The sequence below is a fragment of the Halichoerus grypus genome, chromosome 8 (genome assembly GCF_964656455.1).
Source record: "Halichoerus grypus chromosome 8, mHalGry1.hap1.1, whole genome shotgun sequence".
Classification (NCBI taxonomy): domain Eukaryota; kingdom Metazoa; phylum Chordata; class Mammalia; order Carnivora; family Phocidae; genus Halichoerus; species Halichoerus grypus.
In genome coordinates this window covers 124305018-124326993 of record NC_135719.1, presented here as the reverse complement: position 1 = coordinate 124326993, position 21976 = coordinate 124305018, and the positions used below count along the sequence as shown (strand labels likewise).

Below are 21976 nucleotides of genomic sequence, written 5' to 3'. Positions count from 1 at the left end.
GTCTCTTCATTTTGCTGCCTCTCTGTGTCTGTTTCTCTCTGTTAAGAAAGTCAGCTATGTCTTTTGTTCTTGAAAGTAGTGACTTTATGAAGACGAGGTCCTGGAGTGCCCTGCAGCATAGTGTCCCCTGTTGAGCAGAACCTGGCACTTCAGGAAAGTATCCTATGTGTGTTGCTTTCACTCTCCTGTTGTGTCTGAGTCACTTTTCCTTTAACTGTAGTAATCTGCACTGACTCTCGGCCTGTTGGGAGCAGTTAGTGGGACTCAGGCAGGCCAGTTCTGAGGGGACGTGCTCAAATTTGTTCTGGGCCACTGGTCCTACGGAAGATTCCCCTGAAGGGCTGCAAAATGCTGCTGTGGCTAGGGGCCAGGCATAGGGGTGGCTAGGAGCGAGAAACTGGGCTCCAAGTTGGGCAGTGGCTGGGCCCGGCTGGGTGCAGTGTGCAACGTTGGCTGGGGCTGTGTGGTGGCAGCTGTGAGCAGCTGGGCACAGCACGCAGTAGTGGCTGGGCACCCCGCACAGGCTGCAGCCAGCTCAGCTCACCCTGCGGCTGGGCAGGACTGGTGTGCAGTTTTAACAAAATTTGTCTTGAGTCCAGGGCCAAGGAGGTAGGCTTGGAGTGGGCGAGTACGTGGTGCACTGCTAGCAAGTTAGGTAGCAAGTTCTGTGCAGCCCTGCCTCCTGCAGATGGCCCTGTGTTTATGCTAGGGGGTGGGGGAGAAAATGGCACCTGCCAGCTTCCTCGTTTTCCAGGTCCCCCCACATGCTGCGAAATCAGTATGAATATACCTGTCCCCCATTTGCTCTCCGGCATTGTATAATCTGCTGTTTTTATGTTGCCTCTCTGTGCATGCTACGCTTTAGGGGCAGCAACCCAGCTATCACTTGCCCTGTTGGGTGGAAGTGCTGAGGCAGCTAACTTTTAAAACTCCAGGCTCCAAGTCCCATTCATTATACAAACTCAAGGAATTCAGCCCCTCTGTTATTCAAAGCCAAATCTTATGGGGAATGGTGCAAGGGCCCATTTCTCTGCCCCCTCTCTACATGCAACTCCCTCCCTACTGCAAGCAGCCTTGCTCTGCATTTCTGGCCCTCCTAACCTTTTAGATGCAGCTTCCTCTCAATAATTAGTTGTGGATGTTCTGCCAGTCTTTTGATGGCTCTCTGTTTTGGTGATTTGGATGTGGCTGATATCTAGTTGTAAACATGGGATGGAGTGATCTCAGGGTCCTCCTAGTCTGCCATCTTCCCCTCACCAATAACTGTCATTTCTAAAACTAAGACTTGGGCTAGTTCTCACAGATAAAAATCTCACTTTACAGAAATTTAAAAATAAGTTTTATTGAGGATTGTAGAGTTTGGCACTGAGACAGACTACTTCATAAAACTATGTCAAGTTACAAGGTACCATTGATTGTCAAAGATACTGATTAAGCAAACAAGATATGCATTGTGTATATGATTTAAGAAAACAATCGGCATATGTGTGTGTGTGTGTGTGTGTGTGTGTATAAGTAAGCTCCATGTCCAATGTGGAGCCCAGCACGGGACTTGAACTCACGAAGACCTGAAGTGAGATCAAGAATTGGATGCTTTGGGACATTTGGGTGGCTCGGTCAGTTAAGCATCTATTTTCAGCTCAGGTCATGATCCCAGGGTCCTGGGATCAAGTCCTGCATCGGGGTCCTTGCTCAGCGGGGAGCCTGCCTTTCCCTCTGCCTGCTCTGTTTGCTGATCCCCCTGCTTGTGCATGCTCTCTCTGACAGATAAATAGAGTCTTAAAAAAAAAAAAAGAGTTGGGACACTTAGCGGACTGAGCCACCCAGATGCCCCCAAAATTCTTATCTTTTTAAAAGCAAAATGTAGGGTGCCTGGATGGCTCAGTCAGTTAGGCATCAGACTCTTGGTTTTGGTTCAGGTCATGATCTCATGGGTCATGGGATCAAGCCCCACATGGGGCTCCACACTCAGCTGGGAGCCTGTTTGAAGATTCTCTCCCTCTGCCCCTCCCCCCACTCATGCTCACACGCAAGCATGTGCACTCTCTCTCTCTAAAATAAATAAATCTTTAAAAAAATAAAAAGGGCTTCCTGGGTGGCTCAGTCAGGTAAGCATCTGACTTCTGCTCAGGTCATGGTCTCAGGATCCAGGGATCGGGACCCGTATCCGGCTCCCTGCTTGGCAGGGAGTCTGCTTATCTCTCTCGCTCTCCCTCTGCCTTTCCCTCAGCTCGTGCTCTCTTTCTCTCTTAAATCAAATCTTTAATAAAAAAACAATTAAAAAAATAAAAGCAAAATGTTAGTCAACTAGTGACCAGTAGCTTCCTATACAGAGACACTAGGAAATAAATTAACTTTGCAACTTGTTTTTCCTTAAAACTATAAACTTGCTGAACTAGAATCTTCTTTTAAACTCTACAGAACCTATTCATTATCCCTAAAGAAGAAACTTACATTTCAAGCCTTACTCTTTCTTGAGTTAAAAGGGAAGTCTTTTACATCCCAAGGAAATGGTCTGAGATCTACATAGAAATGAATTTACAAAGATAATCATCACAACGCTAATTATTACAGCTAACTTGTTTTTAAAACCTAGATGTCCAAAAATAGAAAACCACTTAAGTAATTATAGATTATGAAATATTGTCAACATTCAGAAGGTTTGGTATCATGCTCAATGTGTGATGTTAGGTCAGAGAAAAGCAGGATAAAAATCTATACACATGGTTAAAATATGAATACACGTGTATGTATATATATATATAAATATATATATATATATTTATACACATATAGAAAAAAACTGGAAGGAAATGAAGTACACCAAAATTTTAATTGTGCTTTCTTTTTAATTTTTATTTATTTATTTTTAAAGATTTTATTTATCTGACAGAGAGCACAAGCAGGGAGAGTGGCAGGCAGAGGGAGAAGCACGCTCCCTGCAGAGCAAGGGAAGCCCGATGTGGGACTTGATCCCAGGACCCTGGGATCATGACCTGAGCCGAAGGCAGTCACTTAACCAACTGGGCACCAGGGTGCCCTGTGCTTTCTTTTTAAAATACTTAGATAAACCTATTTTTTTTAAAGATTTTATTTATTTATTTGAAAGAGAGAGACAGAGCGAGAGAGGGAGCACAAGCAGGGGGAGTAGGAGAGGGAGAAGCAGGCTTCCCGCGGAGCAGGGAGCCCGATGCGGGGCTCGATCCCAGGACGCTGGGATCGTGACCTGAGCCGAAGGCAGACGCTTAACGACTGAGCCACCCAGGTGCCCCATAAACCTTCTATTTTAAAATAGTTTTCAATTTACAGAAAAGTTGCAAAATAACAGAGTTTCTGTATACCCAGCACCCACTTTCCCCTTTTGTTAGTATCTTACATTACTACGGCACATTTGTCACAGCTAATGAACCAATACTGATATATTAGTATTAACTAAACTCCGTACTCTGTCCATATTTCCTTAGTTTTTCCCCAATGTCCTTTTTCTGTTCAAGTATCCCATCTAGGGGCGCCTGGGTGGCTCAGTCGTTAAGCGTCTGCCTTCGGCCCAGGTCATGATCCCAGGGTCCTGGAATCGAGCCCCGCATCGGGCTCCCTGCTCCGCGGGAGGCCTGCTTCTCCCTCTCCCACTCCCCCTGCTTGTGTTCCCCCTCTCGCTGTGTCTCTCTCTGTCAAATAAATAAAATCTTTAAAAAAAAAAAAAGTATCCCATCTAGGATACCATATTACATTTAGTCATGTCTCCTTAGGCTCTCCTTGGCTATGACGGTTTTTTAGACTTTTTGTTTTTCATGACCTTGACAGTTATGAGTATTGTGGTTAGGTATTTTGCAGAATGTCCCTTAATTTGGGCTTGCTTGAAGCTTTTCTCATGATGAGACTAGGGTTATGGGTTCTTGGGAGGAAGACTGCAGGGGTGAAGTGCTTTCAACACATTGGTCATACCATTTCAACACATTGGTCATACCAAGGTTACGTGATATCAACACAATTTATCCCTGATGTTTACCTGGCTAAGGTAGTGTTTGTTATGCTTCTTCATTATAGAGTTACTCCCTGTCCCCCTTTCCATGCTGTACACTTTGGTAGTGTAACTAAGTATAGCTGCCTGCCTTTTGACTTCTAAGTTTTCAGTATTTTCTAAATTTCTACAATAAACGTATATTTCCTGAAAAAAAAAAAAGCCATAACCAATTTTAAATCCTACCTATACTTCAAGTCTCATCTGAAATGCCACTTCTCTTAAGTCCTCCCCACCTCTCCACCAAGTTAGATGTGGTTTGTCCCATCCTTATGTAATACTGTCCCTATGGCACTTTTATTCTGTTCTATCTCTACACTAAAATGTTATTTCCCCCACTTGTTTATACATCCATCTTATTTCAGAAGGGATTAGAGGGGCTCCTCTCCTCCCTGTGTCTGCTGCAAGGCCTAGTCTGCAAGGGACATGGTCATCCACCTCTTAACTTCTTTTCTTCTGTCCTGAGGCTCTCTCAGGAACCTGCTCCAGAATCTTTGAGGACACTAAGTATTCCAGCATGATAAACAGTGAAGAAATTACCTTGGAGAGTATAGTTAAACCAGTCCGGTTTTTCTTGCCCATGTGCTGAGGAAAGCATGCAGAAAGCACAATCGGTAGTACGAAGAGAAGCCCCCAGCCCCACTATTAGCTTCTTGGCCATGGGCAGAGGCATCCCTGAGCCCACTGAGGTGAGTGGAGATTAGAAACTATAAGCACCACATTTTCTTCATGTAAAAACAAATAGCCAATCTTCGACTCTTTCATACCTTTTTGTTTCTTTTGGCTTTCAATTTTCTTCTGGTTTAGTCCTGGCTTGGTAGAGCCAGAGACCACAAGCCTCTCTAATTAGCACCCCTACTAAGAGCTTTTTTTTTTTATTAAGATTTTATTTATTTGACAGAGAGAGACAGAGCGAGAGAGGGAACACAAGCAGGGGGAGTGGGAGAGGGAGAAGCAGGCTTCCTGCTGAGCAGGGAGCCCGATGTAGGGCTCGATCCCAGGACCCTGGAGTCATGACCTGAGCCGAAGGCAGTCGCTTAATGACTGAGCCACCCAAGCGCCCCAAGAGCTCTTTTTCAAGACGACATTTTATTTATTTAGGTGCTGTCTGAATCTGAGGCAGGATTCTCTGTCATGTAGCAATTTAGAAAATTCAATGATAAAACAGAAGTGGAAGGGAAATATAAATAAGTCATAATCCATATTAAGAAAAAAGATCCAGTTGCCATATTTACATCTTAATAATCTTCCTGTTCTTCTATAATTGTAAATATGTTTCCAAATGTTATTTGTAAATATTTTCTTGAAGACATCTCCGCTCTGGAAGTTTAATCTTAAGGCCCATGGATGTAACCATCAATTTCCAAGCCTTCCTAATTAATTACCAGAAACAACCTTGCTAGTGTATAATGCCCAATGTGCAAATATCTGAATTTTCTTTGTTAGGGAGAAGAGTTTTAGATTGATATCACAGTCATCTTTTTTTGGTTAAACAAATGTTAACAGCAATCACTGACTCTAGCAGATTACATTTGCTTTAAAATGTGAACAGGGGCGCCTGGGTGGCTCAGTCGGTTAAGCGTTTGCATTTGGCTCAGGTCAGGATCCCAGGGTCCTGGGATGAAGTCCCACATCGGGCTTCCTGCTCAGCCAGGGAATCTGCTTCTCCCTCTGCTTCTGCCCTCCCCGTGCTGGGCTCTCCCTCTCTCTGTCAAATAAATTAAATCTTAAAAAAAAAAAAAAAAAAAAGGTCATGAACAAGAGCTGTGCTTGCACATATTCTTTCACTTATCTCCCAGAGTTGTGAGGATTAAATGACTGGCATAAAATTGGTGCCTTGGAAGCATATTTCCTTTCCCAACTGCTCTCCCCCTTCCTGGACTAAAATAAAACCACTGTCAGTTCCATGTGTTGCTGTGGCATCAGGTTTGTGTCAAGTAAAAGCTGCCTCTTCCCAGCACTTACTTGTTTTGTAAAATCAATATTTTTAAAATGACATTTATGCAACAAAACACCTTTTTTATTGGTATATATATATATCCATGTTAAAGCAAGATATGTGAAAGGACACACATGAAAATCATCACAAAGATTATTTTGTGGAGGATAATGGTAGCCTAGGGATTGATGGGCCACTTTGGCTAGATTATTTTGAGCTGAAGGCAATTGAGACCCTGTGGGCTCAAGAGAAACTTTTGCCCTTCCCTTAACTACATGGAAGAATCTAAATTGAGGGTCTTTCCCAGAATAAGGGTTATTAACAGAGATAAACTGTATCTGAGTGACCCATCTGTATAGCAGGGCAAACATCTAATTATCAAACATCTGCTCTCCTTATTGCCCTGTGAAGTGCATTCCTTCCCTCCGAAGTCCTAGACCCCTAACCTTTTCTCCTTAGTTCAGGATGATGTACATACCTTGTTTTGCCTGACTGTCTTTGGAATTTCCATGTCTGTACGGATTTCCTGTGCATATGCTATCAGATTTGATTTTCTCCTGTTAATCTGTCTCTTGTCAATTTGATTCTTAGCCAGCTAGAAGGACCTACGATGGGACAGGAATTCTTGCTCCCCGACAGTAGTAACAGTGGCAAGAACACTGAAAGGAGACGGCATCTTCACTTGTAATGTTCCAATATTTAATCTTTAACAAAAGTTGCTTATACTTACGGCTCTCTTTTCATTCCTGACATAACTTGTATGGAGACTATTTTTTAAAGATTTTTTTTTATTTCTTTATTTGTGAAAGAGAGAGCACAAGCAGGGGGAGCAGCAGAGGGAGAGGGAGAAGCAGGCTCCCCGCTGAGCAAGGAGCTCAATGCAGGGCTCAATCCCAGGACCCTGGGATCATGACCTGAGCCAAAGGCAGACGCTTAACTGACTGAGCCACCCAGGTGTCCCATATGGAGACTATTTTTAATGGTGATGTCATTTAAAGAGAAAGGAATAGGGGCGCCTGGGTGGCTCAGTCGTTAAGCATCTGCCTTCGGCTCAGGTCATGATCCCAGGGTCCTGGGATCAAGCCCCGCATCGGGCTCCCTGCTCAGCGGGAAGCCTGCTTCTCCCTCTCCCTCTCCCCCTGCTTGTGTTCCCTCTCTCACTGTGTCTCTCTCTGTCAAATAAATAAAAATCTTTAATAAAAATAAATAAATAAATAAATAAATAAAAAGAAAGGAATAAAACCCCAAAAGTTATAATAATACAGCGGGTGAACTGTCTTTAACTGTTGCTGCTTAGCATATATTAGTCTCACCCTCCTAAACTTCAAATAGTGGGTTATATTTTCAGGAGAGTCCCCCTAACTTTTCTCCACCAAGTGTTTGTGGAAGAAAGTCTGGAGCTGCTTCCAAGCATCCACCTGGGCCATGGCATGAGCCCTGGGCTCCCCTCCCCAGATGACAGGACCACCCACCAAGATGTGTAGGGAAGCCCGGCACATGGGGAAGTAAGGAGGCTCAATGTAGTGCCCTGTCCCAGGGTAACAGATGATCTGGGGCTTCTCCCTACCGTGGGCCTGTAAGCACTTAGAGGCCTCATTAGCAAAGAATTCACTCTTCCAATTGTGGTCATCCTGACCTACAAGGAACAGGAAGGCACTCTCAGCCCTTTCCACGGGAATGAAACTCTTCTGGTCAGCTCCTTCCAAAGGGCTGTTCAGGACATGCAAAATGTCTGCCAAACCGTCTTTGGTCAGCCTCACTCGACTTGGGTCTATGCCCAGAGGGGGCAAGGTCTCATCTTTGTAGTGTAAGGCTCCCCCGACAACGGCCATGGAGCCATTGATTATGACGGCAGCGGTGATACCCTTCAGGAATGAGGCCATGGACAGGCAGAGTTCACCTCCTTTGGAACTGCCAAGCAGCCCGACTCCCGGACCCTTTACCTGAGAAAATGACAGAGGAAGGAGAATGAGGCCATGAACAGTGCAGTGTGATGAGCAGTGCCTGGAATTGGAAAATAGGTGCAACTGAGCCTGAGTCTGGGCTCTACCATTGGCCAAGTTTTGCAATCTTGGGGTATTCACTTATTCTTCCTCTCTATCTTCCTTTCTGCAATTTCTCCATCATCATTCTTGGTGACTTCAGCAACCATGTGGAGGGTACTCTGGTTTCTCAGCATTCGTTTTTCCCATCCATCCTGCCACATTTCACTTATGTTTGCTTTCCACTTCCCCAAAAGACCATGCCATACCTCTCCTACAACCTCAAGCCTCTTAACCTTTAACCCTGTTCTCTTTCACTGTGAGCTCTTCACACCAGATGGAGAAGATAAAGCTCTCCAGTAGGGACTCCGCCTCTTTTCACCCTGTGGCATCTACTTAGTTCCACAGGAGCTCAAGCTCTCTGCCTTCCCTTGATTTCCAAAGTTCCTCTGTGCTTACCCCTGCTGCCTGCACTTGGAATCTCCTCCACTCTCATTCTCCAGGACTTGCTCCTACAATTACATCATCTCTCTCCTTCTTCATCACTTTCTTCTCTGGCCCATTCCCATGGGCATACTTAATGCCCTATTTTCATAACATTTCCATAACAAACCCTTGACCTCACATCCACTCTGCCCTAGTTTTCTACTCTCTTTCAGAGCAAAATTTGTGGGGACCAATTGTCTGAGTTGTTCTTCTAGTCTTCCCTTCTCTACCCCATCCCCTCAGGGTAGTTTGGGTCTGCACCATGCCATGAGGACTGCTTTTGCCACAGTTACCAACATCTATTATAAATGGCCCTCCAATTCACCTCTCAACAGCAGTCCTTTTCTCCTTATGGCTTCTACAACAGCACCCTTGACTCTTTTCAACCATTTATTCCTCCTAGAGGAAAAGTACTAGGAAATTAAATGATATATTATATCATCCCAACTTTTCAGAGGAGGAAAGAGCGGCCGCAGGATCATGGGGCTGGTTGGCAATTGGTGAAATAAAAACTTAGATTTAACTCTTGTCTATCCACATCTCATGCTGGCGCCACTGCACACTATCACCTTTTCTAAGAGTTCCAAAGCTTCCCATCCACTGAGCTCTGAATTGTAAAATAAGCAATGTTTATCTCCTGATCCTCTGATACCCTGAGCCTATGACCCTCAAAACACTTCCTAGTACCAAGGTTTTTGGCTGCCCAGTTCTTCTTGAATACTTAACACTGTGCTCTCAGAGGGGCCACAAAGAAGAGAGGGTTGTTATACACGAACATTTAACATAGGGCCTTCTGGAGACAGTGATCCCCTTCCCCTTTTCCTCTACTTTCTGTTTCAAAGCCAGGGTTCTCAAATATGTTTGGGCTTATTATGATATCCTGTAAAATACTGGAATTTAAAATTCCAAACCAACTAAGAACATCTTTACTAGCAGGAAATACGAGAACATAAAATTGCATAGAAACGGTCTATGAGAAGTGACTCTAAATGGTAATGTGTATTGGGGACTGGGAGTGGCAGTGGTGAATTTGTCATGTTCTGTGAAAACTAAGAGCAGTTATGAAGACACCAATACATAGATCATAAAACCTTCAGAAGTTCCAACCTGAGGGTGATCCAGCAGGTAGTTCACAGCTTCTTCAAAGTAGTCCAGGTGGAGGATCTCTAGGCCTTTGGGGAGGTCTTCATAGTTATGATAAGCCAGAGCCATCACAGCAAAACCCTTGCCAGCCAGCAGACTAGCTCGTTGTTCCAGAAGGCCACTTCCAACTCCATAAATGTCCACAATCCCAGGAAAGGGCCCCGGTTCTTTGGAAGAAACAAAACACAAAACTGAACTATTCCCCAAACTCTCTGCAGTGGGGTCAAAAGCCCTGTGTTGCCTACTTGGTGATGTCAAAGTTTTCTATTGACAATCAGAAATGCTAGAAGACCTCTCTGGTCTTCAAAGATCCAGACAGTGGCATAGGCTCAATCCAGATTTCTCCTATACCCAGAGCCTCAAAGCCCCACAGATTTTTTACAAAAAGCATGCTTTACTTTTGTAATGAAAACTAATTTACAAGCAGACAATGAAAAGAGCAAAATCGTTACCCCCTCCACCCCTAAAGCTGACAATGCCAAATGCTAGAGAGCAGGTAGAACAACTGGAACACTCGTACACTGCTGGTGGAAATGCAAAATGATACAGCCACTTGGGAAAACAGCTGGGCAATGTCTTAGAAAGTTAAACACGTACTTACCATATGATTTAGCAATCTCATTCCTAGGTATTCACCCAAGAGAAACGAAAATTTGTGTTCACACAAAAACGTGTATACAAAAGTTTGTAGTGACTTTATTCATCATCTCCAAAGACTTGAAACCTAGCCTGGAAACCTGTCCTTCAACTGTTGAATGAATAAAACTGCTTTTGGGTTTTGTTGTTGTTGTTGTCTTAAAAGATTTTATTTGAGAGAGAGAGAGAGAGAGCGCGCACACACACACAGAGTGGGGGGAGGAGCAGGGAGAGAGAGAGAGAGAGAGAGAGAGGAGAGAAAAAGCAGCAGAGACTCCCTGCTGAGCAGGGAGCCTGGGATCACGACCTGAGCCAAGGCATCCATGCTCTACTAAGCCACCCAGGCGCCCCTTTCATGCTAATTTTCTTAAACCTTAATATACTGTGAGAGTTAGAAGCAAAGTTGCTATAGTGAGAAATCATTTAAAAAAATCATTAAAGGGGGGGCGCCTGGGTCGCTCAGTCGTTAAGCGTCCGCCTTCAGCTCAGGTCATGATCCCAGGATCCTGGGATCGGGACCCGCATCGGGCTCCCTGCTCAGCAGAGGGCCTGCTTCTCCCTCTCCCACTCCCCCTGCCAGTGTTCCCTCTCTCATTGTGTCTCTCTCTGTCAAATAAAGAAATAAAAAATCTTTTTAAAAAATCATTAAAGGGATGCCTGGGTGGCTCAGTCGGTTAAGCGTCTGCCTTTGGCTCAGGTCATGATCCCAGGGTTCTGGGATCGAGTCCCACATTGGGCTCCTTTCTCAGCAAGGAGCCTGCTTCTCCCTCTGCCTGCCTCTCTCTCTCTCTCTCTCTCTCTCTCTCTCTGACAAAGGGGCGCCGCCTGGCTGGCTCAGTTGGTAGAGCATGGGACTTTTTTTTTTTTTTTTTAATTTTTTAGTGTTATGTTAATCACCATACATTACATCATTAGTTTTAGAGAGCATGGGACTCTTGATCTGGGGGTTGAGTCTGAGCCACAGGTTGGGTGTAGAGAATACTTAAAAATAAAATCTTAAAAAAAAACCAAAACGAAAAAAAAACGACTTGGAACCACCGGGGCACCTGGGTGGCTCAGTCTGTTAAGTGGCTGCCTTCACGCAGGTCATGATCTCAGGGTCCTGGGATCCAGCCCCCCGTGGGGCTCTCTGCTCAGCGGGGAGTCGGCTTCTCCTTCTCAGTCTTCCTCTGTGCTCGCTCTCTCAGATAAATAAATAAAACCTTAAAAAAACAAACAAACTTGGAACTACCTATGTTTTTGTTTTCACTTACAACTGTCTTGTCCCTTTCCTTACGTCTTCTAACTGACCTCTCAGTTTTGGAGAGGCAGAGCCATCTCCCCACCAGAGCCCACTTTGAGGCCCCCACAGACCTCTGTAATGTTGGGAGCTACCTCCTTACTGTCTGTAGAAGTGCAGGAGACAAGAGAAAGGCAGGCCTGGGACCCGGGGCGCTCACCTGGGGGCAGGAAGAGCGTGGCGCGCACCCGGCCCGCGCGCACCGGCTCCCGCCGCACGCCCGGCCGCAGGAAGTCGCGCTCGTGCACCGCCCGGCCCAGGACGCGCCCGGCGTCCGGCTCGTGGCCGTCGAGCACCTCCAGCTCCACGGCGAAGGGCGTCTGCACGTCCCGCTTCACCAACCGCACCAGGGGTTTCTCGGGCTCCAGGGCCCAGAGCAGCCCCATGGGCTCGAGCCCCGTGAAGCTGCCGCCCAGCGCGGGCGCGCGCGCCAGGTCCAGGAGGCCGCCGGCGTCGGCTTGGTACCGCGCGTGGGCCCGGAAGAGCGTGCCCTTCTCGTCGCGCAGGGACGCGCGCAGCGTGACGGGCTGTCGCGGGGCCAGGCCGTGCACGGCGATGCGCACGGGCTCGTCCCAGCTGCAGCGGCCCACGGGCTCCAGGCTCCAGGTCGCTGTCTTCCGGGCAGGGGCCCATGAGACCCGGCCGCCAGACCACAGCTTTGGAGAGCCCGGCAGGTGGCTCCATCGGCCGAGTCCGGAAGCTCGCAGGATAACGCCGGCGGAGGACACCATTTTGCCTTTTGATTTTAGTTCTCGTGTCAAGTGAACAGGGCAGTGAAGAAAGTTAGAAACTGCTCAAAGAGCCTCTAGCGGCGGGCTGCCTCATCCGCATGTTAAGCGCCAGTGGGGCCGAGTAGCGCGCCAAATTGATCTTGGAGGGCCAGACTCCGGTCCCACCAGGTCAGTGGCTTACCTTTAAAAGCAAGAGCGAAAATGACACACAAGAACTTCATGCTGAAAAACCTGCAGTTTAGGTCGGGGAAGACTTTCCTAGCTCTGCTTCTCAGAAGCTCATTGGCCTGTGCAATGTTTGCCGCATAAGGGCTGGCCCTGAAGGATTCTGGCAGTTTGGAAAGTCTCCAGTCGCCCAAAAAATTTTTTTAAGTTAATTTTGAGTGGGTTTTTGTTATTTTTCCACTGTTTTTTTTTAAATAATTTTTTAAAAAGTTATTTGAGATAGAGCACGAGCACGACTAGGGGCGGGGGGCCGGCAGAGGGAAAGGGAGAAGCAGGCTCTTCGCTGAGCTGGGAGCCCGATGCGGGGCTGGGACCCTGGGATCAGGGCCTGAGCTGAAGGCAGAAGCTTAACCATTGAGCCACCCAGGCGCCCTTCCAGTCGCCAGATTTTTTTTTTTTTTTTGCATAACAGGTTTATTTTTTTAAAAGGTATATAGATAGTAAACAAAGTAAACAATCAGATCTTCACTTCTACCCAGTATTATCTGTCCTAGAACTCTTCCATTAAGTTCCAGTCTCTAAACATCTTAAATTTCAATAATCGTCCTCTTCATCAGAGTCCATGACTTTTCTTCTGTTGAATTTAACTGTGGTTTTCTTTTCTGTTTGTTGGCTTACTTTTTCAAGGATTTCTATTAAATCTTGTTCTGATACCTTCCCACTTAGTTGTCCCTATGTTGCCATCTGTATGAGGTAATTCTCTACTGCTTTAGGTTTTTCGGGCTTTACAAGTGCTAAGTTACTGAAGCGGGACCTGGCTGACTGATCCAGGGCTTGGGCTAAGATACTGTTTCTCATTTCTGCTTCCCTGTGCTTTGTTTCCCATTGTGCTGCATTGCCAGGACCCCCGTGCTTCGCCTGCAGTCCGGCCGGCCTCTGATTCCTCAGAGCCTCCAGCCCCTCCTCCGCCGTGGTGCAGGGGTCCGGGGTCGAGCAGCCGCGACCACACTCCTGGTCGCCAAATTCTTAACAGCTAAGAGGACTGCAGGACAGGAATTGAATTTTATCAGTTTGTTGAGTAATTCACTGTCATTAATTATCATAAGACCTTTAAAAGTGTGCATCATGGTGTTTTGCTTGTGTATTACCTGTGTATAGGCTTAACTTCCTCCCCCATCCCCACATTTAAGGGGCCTGGAGTTTTACTAGCTGTGTGACCACAGCTTCATTCCTTATAGGTGTAAAAATAGCCGAGTGAGATCTAAGTTATTATACTGCCTTGTTGAGTTTGCTGTACTTAGGCAAATATTCTCTCTCTCTCTCATCTGGGACCTCTCACCTTTTCCCCACTTCTTCATAAGCTATGGATGGGTTCCACCTAGTGGTGGGTTCTTCATCAAACTTAAGGCCCTTTCCATGACCTTGTATTTGATTTTACATTCATGACTTTTTCATACTTATTAGGGAAACCTGCAAATTGTTTAAGCTCGATTCAAGCGCACACCTGTTTGCCACTGCTCCCCATGAGACCACCCTCAAGGACCTTCCCAACCAACCCTTTTTACCTAGTTTCAAATGTTCTTATGTCCTGCTGGTTATTAATCATGCAGTTCCCTGTAGCTCTAATTAGTTTTGCACTGGTTCTGTGGGATATTTCAGTGTATTCTGTGCACAGAAACTAAAGAAAGTAAATAATTATAGTTCTTAATCCTTACAAGAACCTTATGAGAAAATTAAGGCCTTGAGGAAGAGAGGAACTGATTTGCTGAAGATCAAACTAGAAATACTGGGATTTATTTATTTTTAAGGATTTTATTTGTCAGAGAGAGAGTGCATGCGCACACAAGCAGGTGGGGGTGGCAGGCAGAGGGAGAAGCAGGCTCCCCACGGAGCAAGGAGCCTGATGCAGGACTTGATCCCAGGATCCCGGGATCATGACCTGAGCAGAAAGCAGATATTTAAACGACTGAGCCACTCAGGTGTCCTGAAATACTGGGATTTATATCTTTGCAATCAGATTCCAGTCTGTGCTCTGAACCATTATGCTTTAATTGTTCTTACATGATATGTCCTATGTTAAAGATTTGTAAAACATATTCATATATGGTTGATGGATGCATAAACTGGTATGACCTTAAAAAAAAATATTTAAAAAGGTACATTCCCTTTGACTCACAATTCCACTTCTAGGAATTTCTCCTAAGTAAGTATTTGTGAATGTATGTATATATTGGCTATAAGGATGCTTATCATATTGTTGGGGTTTTTTTTGGTATTTTTGTTTTTTTTTTTAAGGTTTTATTTATTTGACAGAGAGAGACACAACGAGAGAGGGAACACAAGCAGGGGGAGTGGGAGAGGGAGAAGCAGGCTTCCCGCTGAGCAGGGAACCCGATACGGGGCTCGATCCCAGGACCCTGGGATCATGACCTGAGCCGAAGGCAGACGCTTAACGACTGAGCCACCCAGGCGCCCCATATTGTTGTTTTAATAGAGGAAAAGTGAGAAACAAACTAGCAATATAAATTTGGTTTAATCAATTTAATTGTGATGCAGTCATATAACAGAAGAGGTGTAGCCATTAAAGATGTTATAGCAGAATATGATGAGGAAACTCTCATGACGTTGAAAGCAGGTAGAGATCCATATAACCTTAAAAAAATGTGTATCGATACCTTTAAAAAAAAAAAAACTAGTCAACAATTACCCAAACTGTTGTTTCTTAGGCTTTGGGGTATTTTGGATAGTTTTAATTTTCTTCTTTGTCCAGAATTTCTGTCAGAAATAACATGGCTGGGGTGCCTGGGTGGCTCTGTTGGTTGAGCATCTGACTCTTGATCTCAGCTCAGGTCTTGATCTTAGGGTTGCCTTGGGCTCCACATTGGACATGGAGCCTACTTAAAAAAAAGAGAGAGAGAGATAAAAGAAAAAAAATAACATGGCTTTCACAATTAAATAGGGTTTCTAAAAATGGTGGTATTATACAAACCTAAAACTTATCATTTTAACCATTTTTAAGTGTATAGTTAAGTACACTCACAGTGTTATGCAACCATCACCACTATCTCCAGAACTCTATCGCCCAAGCTGAAAACCCTTGCATCCCCTGGAAACCACTATTTTATTTTCGGTCTCTAGGAATTTGACTATTCAAAGTACCTCGTATAAGTAGAATCATACAGTATTTCTCCTTTTCTGTCTGACTTATTTCAGTTATGTCTTTCACGTCCATCCATATATGTAGCATGTATCAGAATTTCCCTCCATTTTAAGGCTTGTCTACTGACATCCTGGGCTGGACAATTCTTTGTTGTGGGGGGCTGTCTTGTGCCTTGTAGGATGTTTAGTAGCACCCCACTGGATGCCAGAAGCACTCTCCAGTTGGGACAACCAAAGATGTCTCCAGACATTGACACATGTCCCCTTAAGGGACCCCAATCACTCCTAGTTGAGAACCATTGCCTTTAGAGGGATTGGTTCCTGGCCTTTCCTAGCAGACTGAGCTATTTTGCTGTCTAGGTGCAATACATTTTGTTTATCCATTTATCTACTGATGGATTTTGGATTGTTTCCACAATGACCATTGTGAATGTACTGCTATAAACATGGGTATGCAAATACCTGTTTAAGAATCCCTGCTTTCAGTTCTTTTGGGTATATACTCATAAGTAGTAGAATTGCTAGATCACATGGTAATTCTGTTTAATTTTAAGACTTTCAGTCTTTTCCCCCTTTTGTAAGGGTCTCAGGGTATTTTTTTTTTTTAAGATTTTATTTAAGGGTCCCAGGGTCTAAGCACAGCTTGAGCCCAGGCACTAAAGTGAGTGCTCAAGTTGGTCAGCAAGATCCAGTGACCACCTGAACAGCCCCAGGTCAACAAGACAGACAGAACCTCATGCCCAGAAATCTTTTCTGTCAGGACAAATTCTTTTCATAAGGAAACTCCTAAAGACCAGTATTCTGGAGGCCTGGGATTTTACTAATAGAAATATGGGATTTGAAGAGTCCCCTTGTAAAAACAGTGTCACCACCTGATCATCTAGCCAGGATTTGGGGAGCAGGAGAGATGGAATTAAACTATGTGATCGAAGGAGATTAAGTGGAGGTGGAGATGAAAGGGGAATGGAAAAGACCCCAAAGACAGACCCATTCTACTTTACTATTTGTTCTATCAGCCTAGTAATCTGAAGCATGCCAGAGTGGGCTGTTCATGTGTTTCCTCTTTCTCAGCAGGACTTATGAATGCTTGTAGGGGAAAAAATATTGAGCTGCACAGACTTAGAGGTTTATTTTCAAAGAATGACCAAGAAATCCGTTGTGCCATCCATCAATAAATACAATGCAGTTTCCCAAAGTTGTTTACAAAAGGAAATTAAATAAATAGCTGAGGATACCACTGATTGAACCTGCAAATTCTGTCAGTAGACCCATGGAATTCTAAAGAGGTGGTTGCCTGGTAACCAATATAAACAGCTTTGGAACCTAAGAAACGAAGGAAGGTTTAAGATGCAGAACCTTGCTTCCCCTTGAAGACTGAGTTGCAGGAGGCCGTCTTGAAGGTAATTTCAAAACACTGCTACTTTACCAGTATCTGAAAAGAGCTTTTAGCATCAGCTGAATGAGAGGCAGTCTGAAGTAGTTGAAAAGATTTTGGATCAGGTGTCAAAGGGGTCAGGACTGCTTCAGGGATTAACCAGTACTGTGATCTTTATAGTATCTCTTCTCTCTAGGCCTCAGTTTTGAAATCTGTAAGATAAGAGTTAGAACAGAATCATGTTTATGGCAGAGTTTCCGTAGTAATCTCAGAAGACAGTAGTAGATCTGTGTGAGGGCATGGCAAGGGACAGGAATTAGAAAGTAGAGGGGGAGAAATGAAGGACCTTTCTGATGAGAAAGAGGCAGCAGGGGGGAGGGGTCTGAAACGAGCCAGGTTAAGAGGCTGTGTTCCCTGATCCTGCTCTCCCCACCATCATGCTTCCTTCATACGCCCCACAGATACCTATTGGGGCTGTGGCTTCTCTGAAATTAATGTGTATAAACACCTGTGAGAGCTGGTTGAACTGCAGATTTCTAGGCTTCACTTACGGCCTACTGGATCAATATTCTGGGATGTAGGACACAGGATTCTGCATTTTAACAAGCTCCTCAAATGATCTTGTTACAGAAGGTCCTTAACCATTAATACTGTCCTGGAAGCTGACTGTCCCCTCTTGGGCCCTACCTTAAAACTTCAGAATCTGTGGGTGGAGGTGAGTCTATTACTTTTTAAAAGCTCTCAGAAATACTGTGCTAATAAGGTTTATTGCTTTTTAGCCTCCTCTGGTGGTTTCTGCTGCTTTAATAACAAGGAAAAAGCAAGGTATTACTCTTTTTAGCTTGAATTATTCAGCCCACTTCAATTATTTCTGCAGAATAAAGGTCCCATATCAGGGGGTGAGGGCAGGGGACTGGGAAGGTGAACCGAAAGGTGGAACTAAATTTGGAACCTTTGAGATATCACTCATTTGAATCTGGATTCTTCTATTAGGCTTTACGTGGAGGCATGTGGCCTAACCCTTCTAACCTGACTCCTGCCTGTCTAGCCAGGTTCCTAGAGGTGCAGAGATAATGCTAGTGATAGCTGTTTACCAGATTACCTGGTCTGCAGTTATGCCAGGTTTGACGGACTACAGGATGCTGTGTATTCGATTTCTTTTATGTCTATTTGTTTGTTCAAAGATTTTATTTATTTGAGAGAGAGAGAGGGAGAATGGGCGGTGGAGAGGAGCAGAAGAGCAGAGAAAGAGGGAGAAGCAGACTCCCTGCTGAGCAGGGAGCTGGACGCGGGGCTCGATCCCAGGACCCCGGGATCATGACCTGAGCCCAAGGGAAGCACCCAACCAACAGCCACCCAGGCGCTCCTCAGTTTCTTTTTTTTTTTTTTTTTTTTAAGATTTTATTTATTTATTTGACAGAGAGAGAGATAGTGAGAGCAGCAACACAAGCAGGGGGAGTGGGAGAGGGAGAAGCAGGCTTCCCGCTGAACAGGGAGCCCGATGTGGGACTCGATCCCAGGACCCTGGGATCATGACCTGAGCCGAAGGCAGACGCTTAACGACTGAGCCACCCAGGTGCCCTTGGCGCTCCTCAGTTTCTTATGCTGTCCGTACATAAAGGCACCTGGGATGTGCCACTCTGCTTTGGCGCTTTTTTAAAAAAAGTATTTATTTCTAAGTAGGCTCTATGCCCAGCACAGAGCCCAACACAGGGCTTGAATTCATGACCCTGAGATCAAGACCTGAGCTGAGATCAAGAGTTGGACAGCTTAACTGGCTGAGCCATCCAGGCACCTCCTGCTTTTGGTTCTTAAGAGGCCATTTGTTGGGAGAGGACCTTGCCTCAATGTTGGTCTAGGTAACATTTAAATTTGGATAATATGGAGGCTCCAAACTCCATACATAGGTTTTTTTCTTCCCTCTCTATCCACCTTCTCTTTTAATTGCCAAGGGCCCCAGTATTCCTAACCTGTTCCCTAAATGCCCAATGCACCATCTAACTGTGGGACCCCAAAGACTTCCCTTTAGGGGCAATAGTCCATGCTCTAAATCAATGATAATCCTTCACAGTTATGTAATACTATGAAGCTTGCAAAAAAACTTTCATACATGTTCCCTAATTTTGAGCTTCATATCTACACTAAATTACAACAGATATCACACTCTATTTTCAGACTGGCACACTGAGGCAAACCAGGTGGGCTGGGAAGTGCAGAACCTGGCCTTACACTTGTCTTCTGACCGTAAGTCCATCTAGGATAAAACTCTTTTTTTTTTTTTTTTTTAAAGATTTATTTATTTATTTGAGAGAGCCAGAATGAGAGAGAGTACATGAGGGGGGGAGGGTCAGAGGGAGAAGCAGGCTCCTCGCTGAGCAGGGAGCCCGATGCGGGACTTGATCCCGGGACTCCAGGATCATGACCTGAGCCAAAGGCAGTTGCTTAACCAACTGAGCCACCCAGGCGCCCTAGGACAAAACTCTTGACTAAACCCTTTGACATTTTGTCCTGTCCTCTTTCCTTTTCAAAACACGGGAGTTTCCTGCTTTTCAACAAGCCATCATATTAGATGAGAATCACTATCCCTTGACAATTTATAATAACTGATAATGCTAATACGGTATTCTTTCTGGGATGCTGGCATTGTAACCAAAGATTCTGTATGCCACTGGCTAAAGGGTATATATATCTGGGGACACCCAAAATCATTCTGTGTAGTCGCCTTGGGGTGAAACCAGTCCTCATCCGTTTTTCAAGTGTTTGGGATCAAAATGCCCCCTGCCTTAGGAGCAAGAATTGACACACTGATATGTTAAAAATGATAAAATGTGGGGCACCTGGGTGGCTCAGTCGGTTAAGCGGATCAAGCCCTGCATCAGGCTCCATGCTCAGCAGGGAGCCTGCTTCTCCCTCTCCCTCTGCCTGCCACTACCCCTTCTTATGCTCTCTGTCAAATAAGTAAATTCTTAAAAAAAAGTGATAAAATATTCTATTAGGCAATACACAAGGCACGAGCACATGAATATTGTTTTCATCTAATAATTCATCTTCAACCAGTGAAAGTAGGCATTGTTTCAGAAAATTATCACTTATGACCCCCTTCTACCCTTGCCATAACTTTTTTGGTCTAACTTTTAAAATACTCCGTGCCCTTATGGCCATGTTGCCTTCAAAGTTGTGAAGAGATGGAACAACTAAATGAGTTTTCTGTGCAAAAACTCCTGATGTCATATTAATCATGTATGATTTAATTTGAGTGAGGTTATCAATTCTGGCCTAGTGACATCTAGATAAGAGCAGGCTGAGAACAAAAAGAAATATACCCACCAGTCAGATTTAATAGGCAGAAGAAAGTGGACCAAATTGAGTCCTGAAGAGAGAAGGTCCTGGAAAGCCAGCGTGGCACCGAGGTTACGTGCTCTGGAGTTGCAGTCTGGCAGCGAGGTTTAAAACCTGGCTCTTCTACTTCCGGCCTGTATGACCTGAAGCAATTCATTTACCCCCTTGGAGCCTCCGCTTCTGCCCAGACACGTTAGAGTATCTTCCCTATGTAAAGCCCTTGACAAAGTGCAGGCATACCTCATTTTATTGGGCCTCACTTTATTGCACTTCACAGATGCTCCCGTTTTTGACAGATTGAAGGTTTGTGGCAACCCTGTGTCTAGCAAGTCTATCGGTGCCATGTTCCCAACAGCATTTGCTCACTTTGTGTCTCTGTGTCACATTTTGGTAATTCTTGCAATCGTTCGGACTGTCTCATTATCACTGTATTTGTCATGGTGATCTCCGATCACAACTCGCTGAAAGCTCAGATGATGGTTAGCATTTTTTAGCAATATTTTTAAATTAAGGTATGGACGTTGGTTCTTAGACATAATGCTATCACGCATTCTGTCAACTACAGTATAGTGTAAACCAAACTTTTACATGCACTGGGAAACCAAAAAATTCATTTGACTCACTTCATTATGATATTCATTTTATTGCAGTGGTCTGGAACCAAACCCATAATATCTCTGAGGTATGTTTGTACTTCCTAATTGTCAATTATCATTATTAGACCAAGGAATGACTTCAGAAGGAAAATTATTTTTAAAAGCACTAAATGTAGGGGCGCTGGGTGGCTCAGTCGGTTAAGCATCTGACTCTTGGTTTCAGCCCAGGTCATGATCTCAGGATCTTGGGACAGAGCCTATGTCAGGATCCGCACTCGGAGGGGAGTCTGCTGGAGATTCTCTCTCCCCTTCCCAGTCTCCCTCTACCCCTCCCCCTGCTTGCGCGCACACACTCTCTCTTTAAAATAAAATAAACCGGGGCGCCTGGGTGGCTCAGTTGGTTAAGCATCTGCCTTCGGCTTAGGTCATGGTCCCAGGGTCCTGGGATCGAGCCCTGCATCGGGCTCCCTGCTCAGTGGGGAGCCTGCTTCTCCCTCTCCCACTCCCCCTGCTTGTGTTCCCTCTCTCGCTGTCTCTCTCTGTGTCAAATAAATAAAATCTTAAAAAAAAGAAGTACTAAATGTAGGCTGTAGTTCTCTACAGTGTTTTCTTTTTTTTTTTTTTTAAGATTTTTTTATTTATTTGACAGACAGTGAGAGAGGGAACACAAGCAGGGGGAGTGGGAGAGGGAGAAGCAGGCTCTCCGCCGAGCAGAGAGCCCGATGTGGGACTCGATTCCAGGACCCTGGGATCATGACCTGAGCCGAAGGCAGACGCTTAACGACTGAGCCACCCAGGCACCCTCTACAGTGTTTTCCATGCTAGCTAAAACCTGAAAACAGCTTGCCCAATAATTAAGGAAAAGGTGATTTACCTACTTGGTAGCTGTTAAACATTTTAACAATGAAGACCATGTAGCAATATGGAAAGCAATGTAGCAATACTGGGTGATATTGAAGGACAGCAGAGACAGAAGACATGGTCCTTGGGCAATATAGTTAGCCAAATAATTAACAGTGTGAGGTGTCATAGGATTGAGAGTTGAAAGTACTGGTACGCAATCATGATTGTACCCCGAAACTAATTTAACACTGTATGTTAACTATACTGGAATTAAAAAAAAGA

General features: G+C 44.8%; 1 protein-coding gene and 1 pseudogene across 1 annotated transcript; both read right to left on the bottom strand.

Annotated features, from left to right (window-relative positions):
• Positions 1-7238: 7238 nt before the first annotated feature.
• On the bottom strand, positions 7239-12267 carry LOC118551804 (acyl-coenzyme A thioesterase 1). Its single transcript, XM_036117869.2, has 3 exons — positions 11647-12267; positions 9536-9738; positions 7239-7903 (listed from the first exon to the last, which is right to left on the bottom strand). The coding sequence occupies exons 1-3, from the start codon at positions 12215-12217 to the stop codon at positions 7319-7321; spliced, it is 1359 nt and encodes a 452-aa protein (XP_035973762.2). The 5' UTR covers positions 12218-12267; the 3' UTR covers positions 7239-7318.
• A 562-nt stretch (positions 12268-12829) lies between these two features.
• On the bottom strand, positions 12830-13740 carry LOC118551811 (programmed cell death protein 5 pseudogene; annotated as a pseudogene).
• Positions 13741-21976: the final 8236 nt, after the last annotated feature.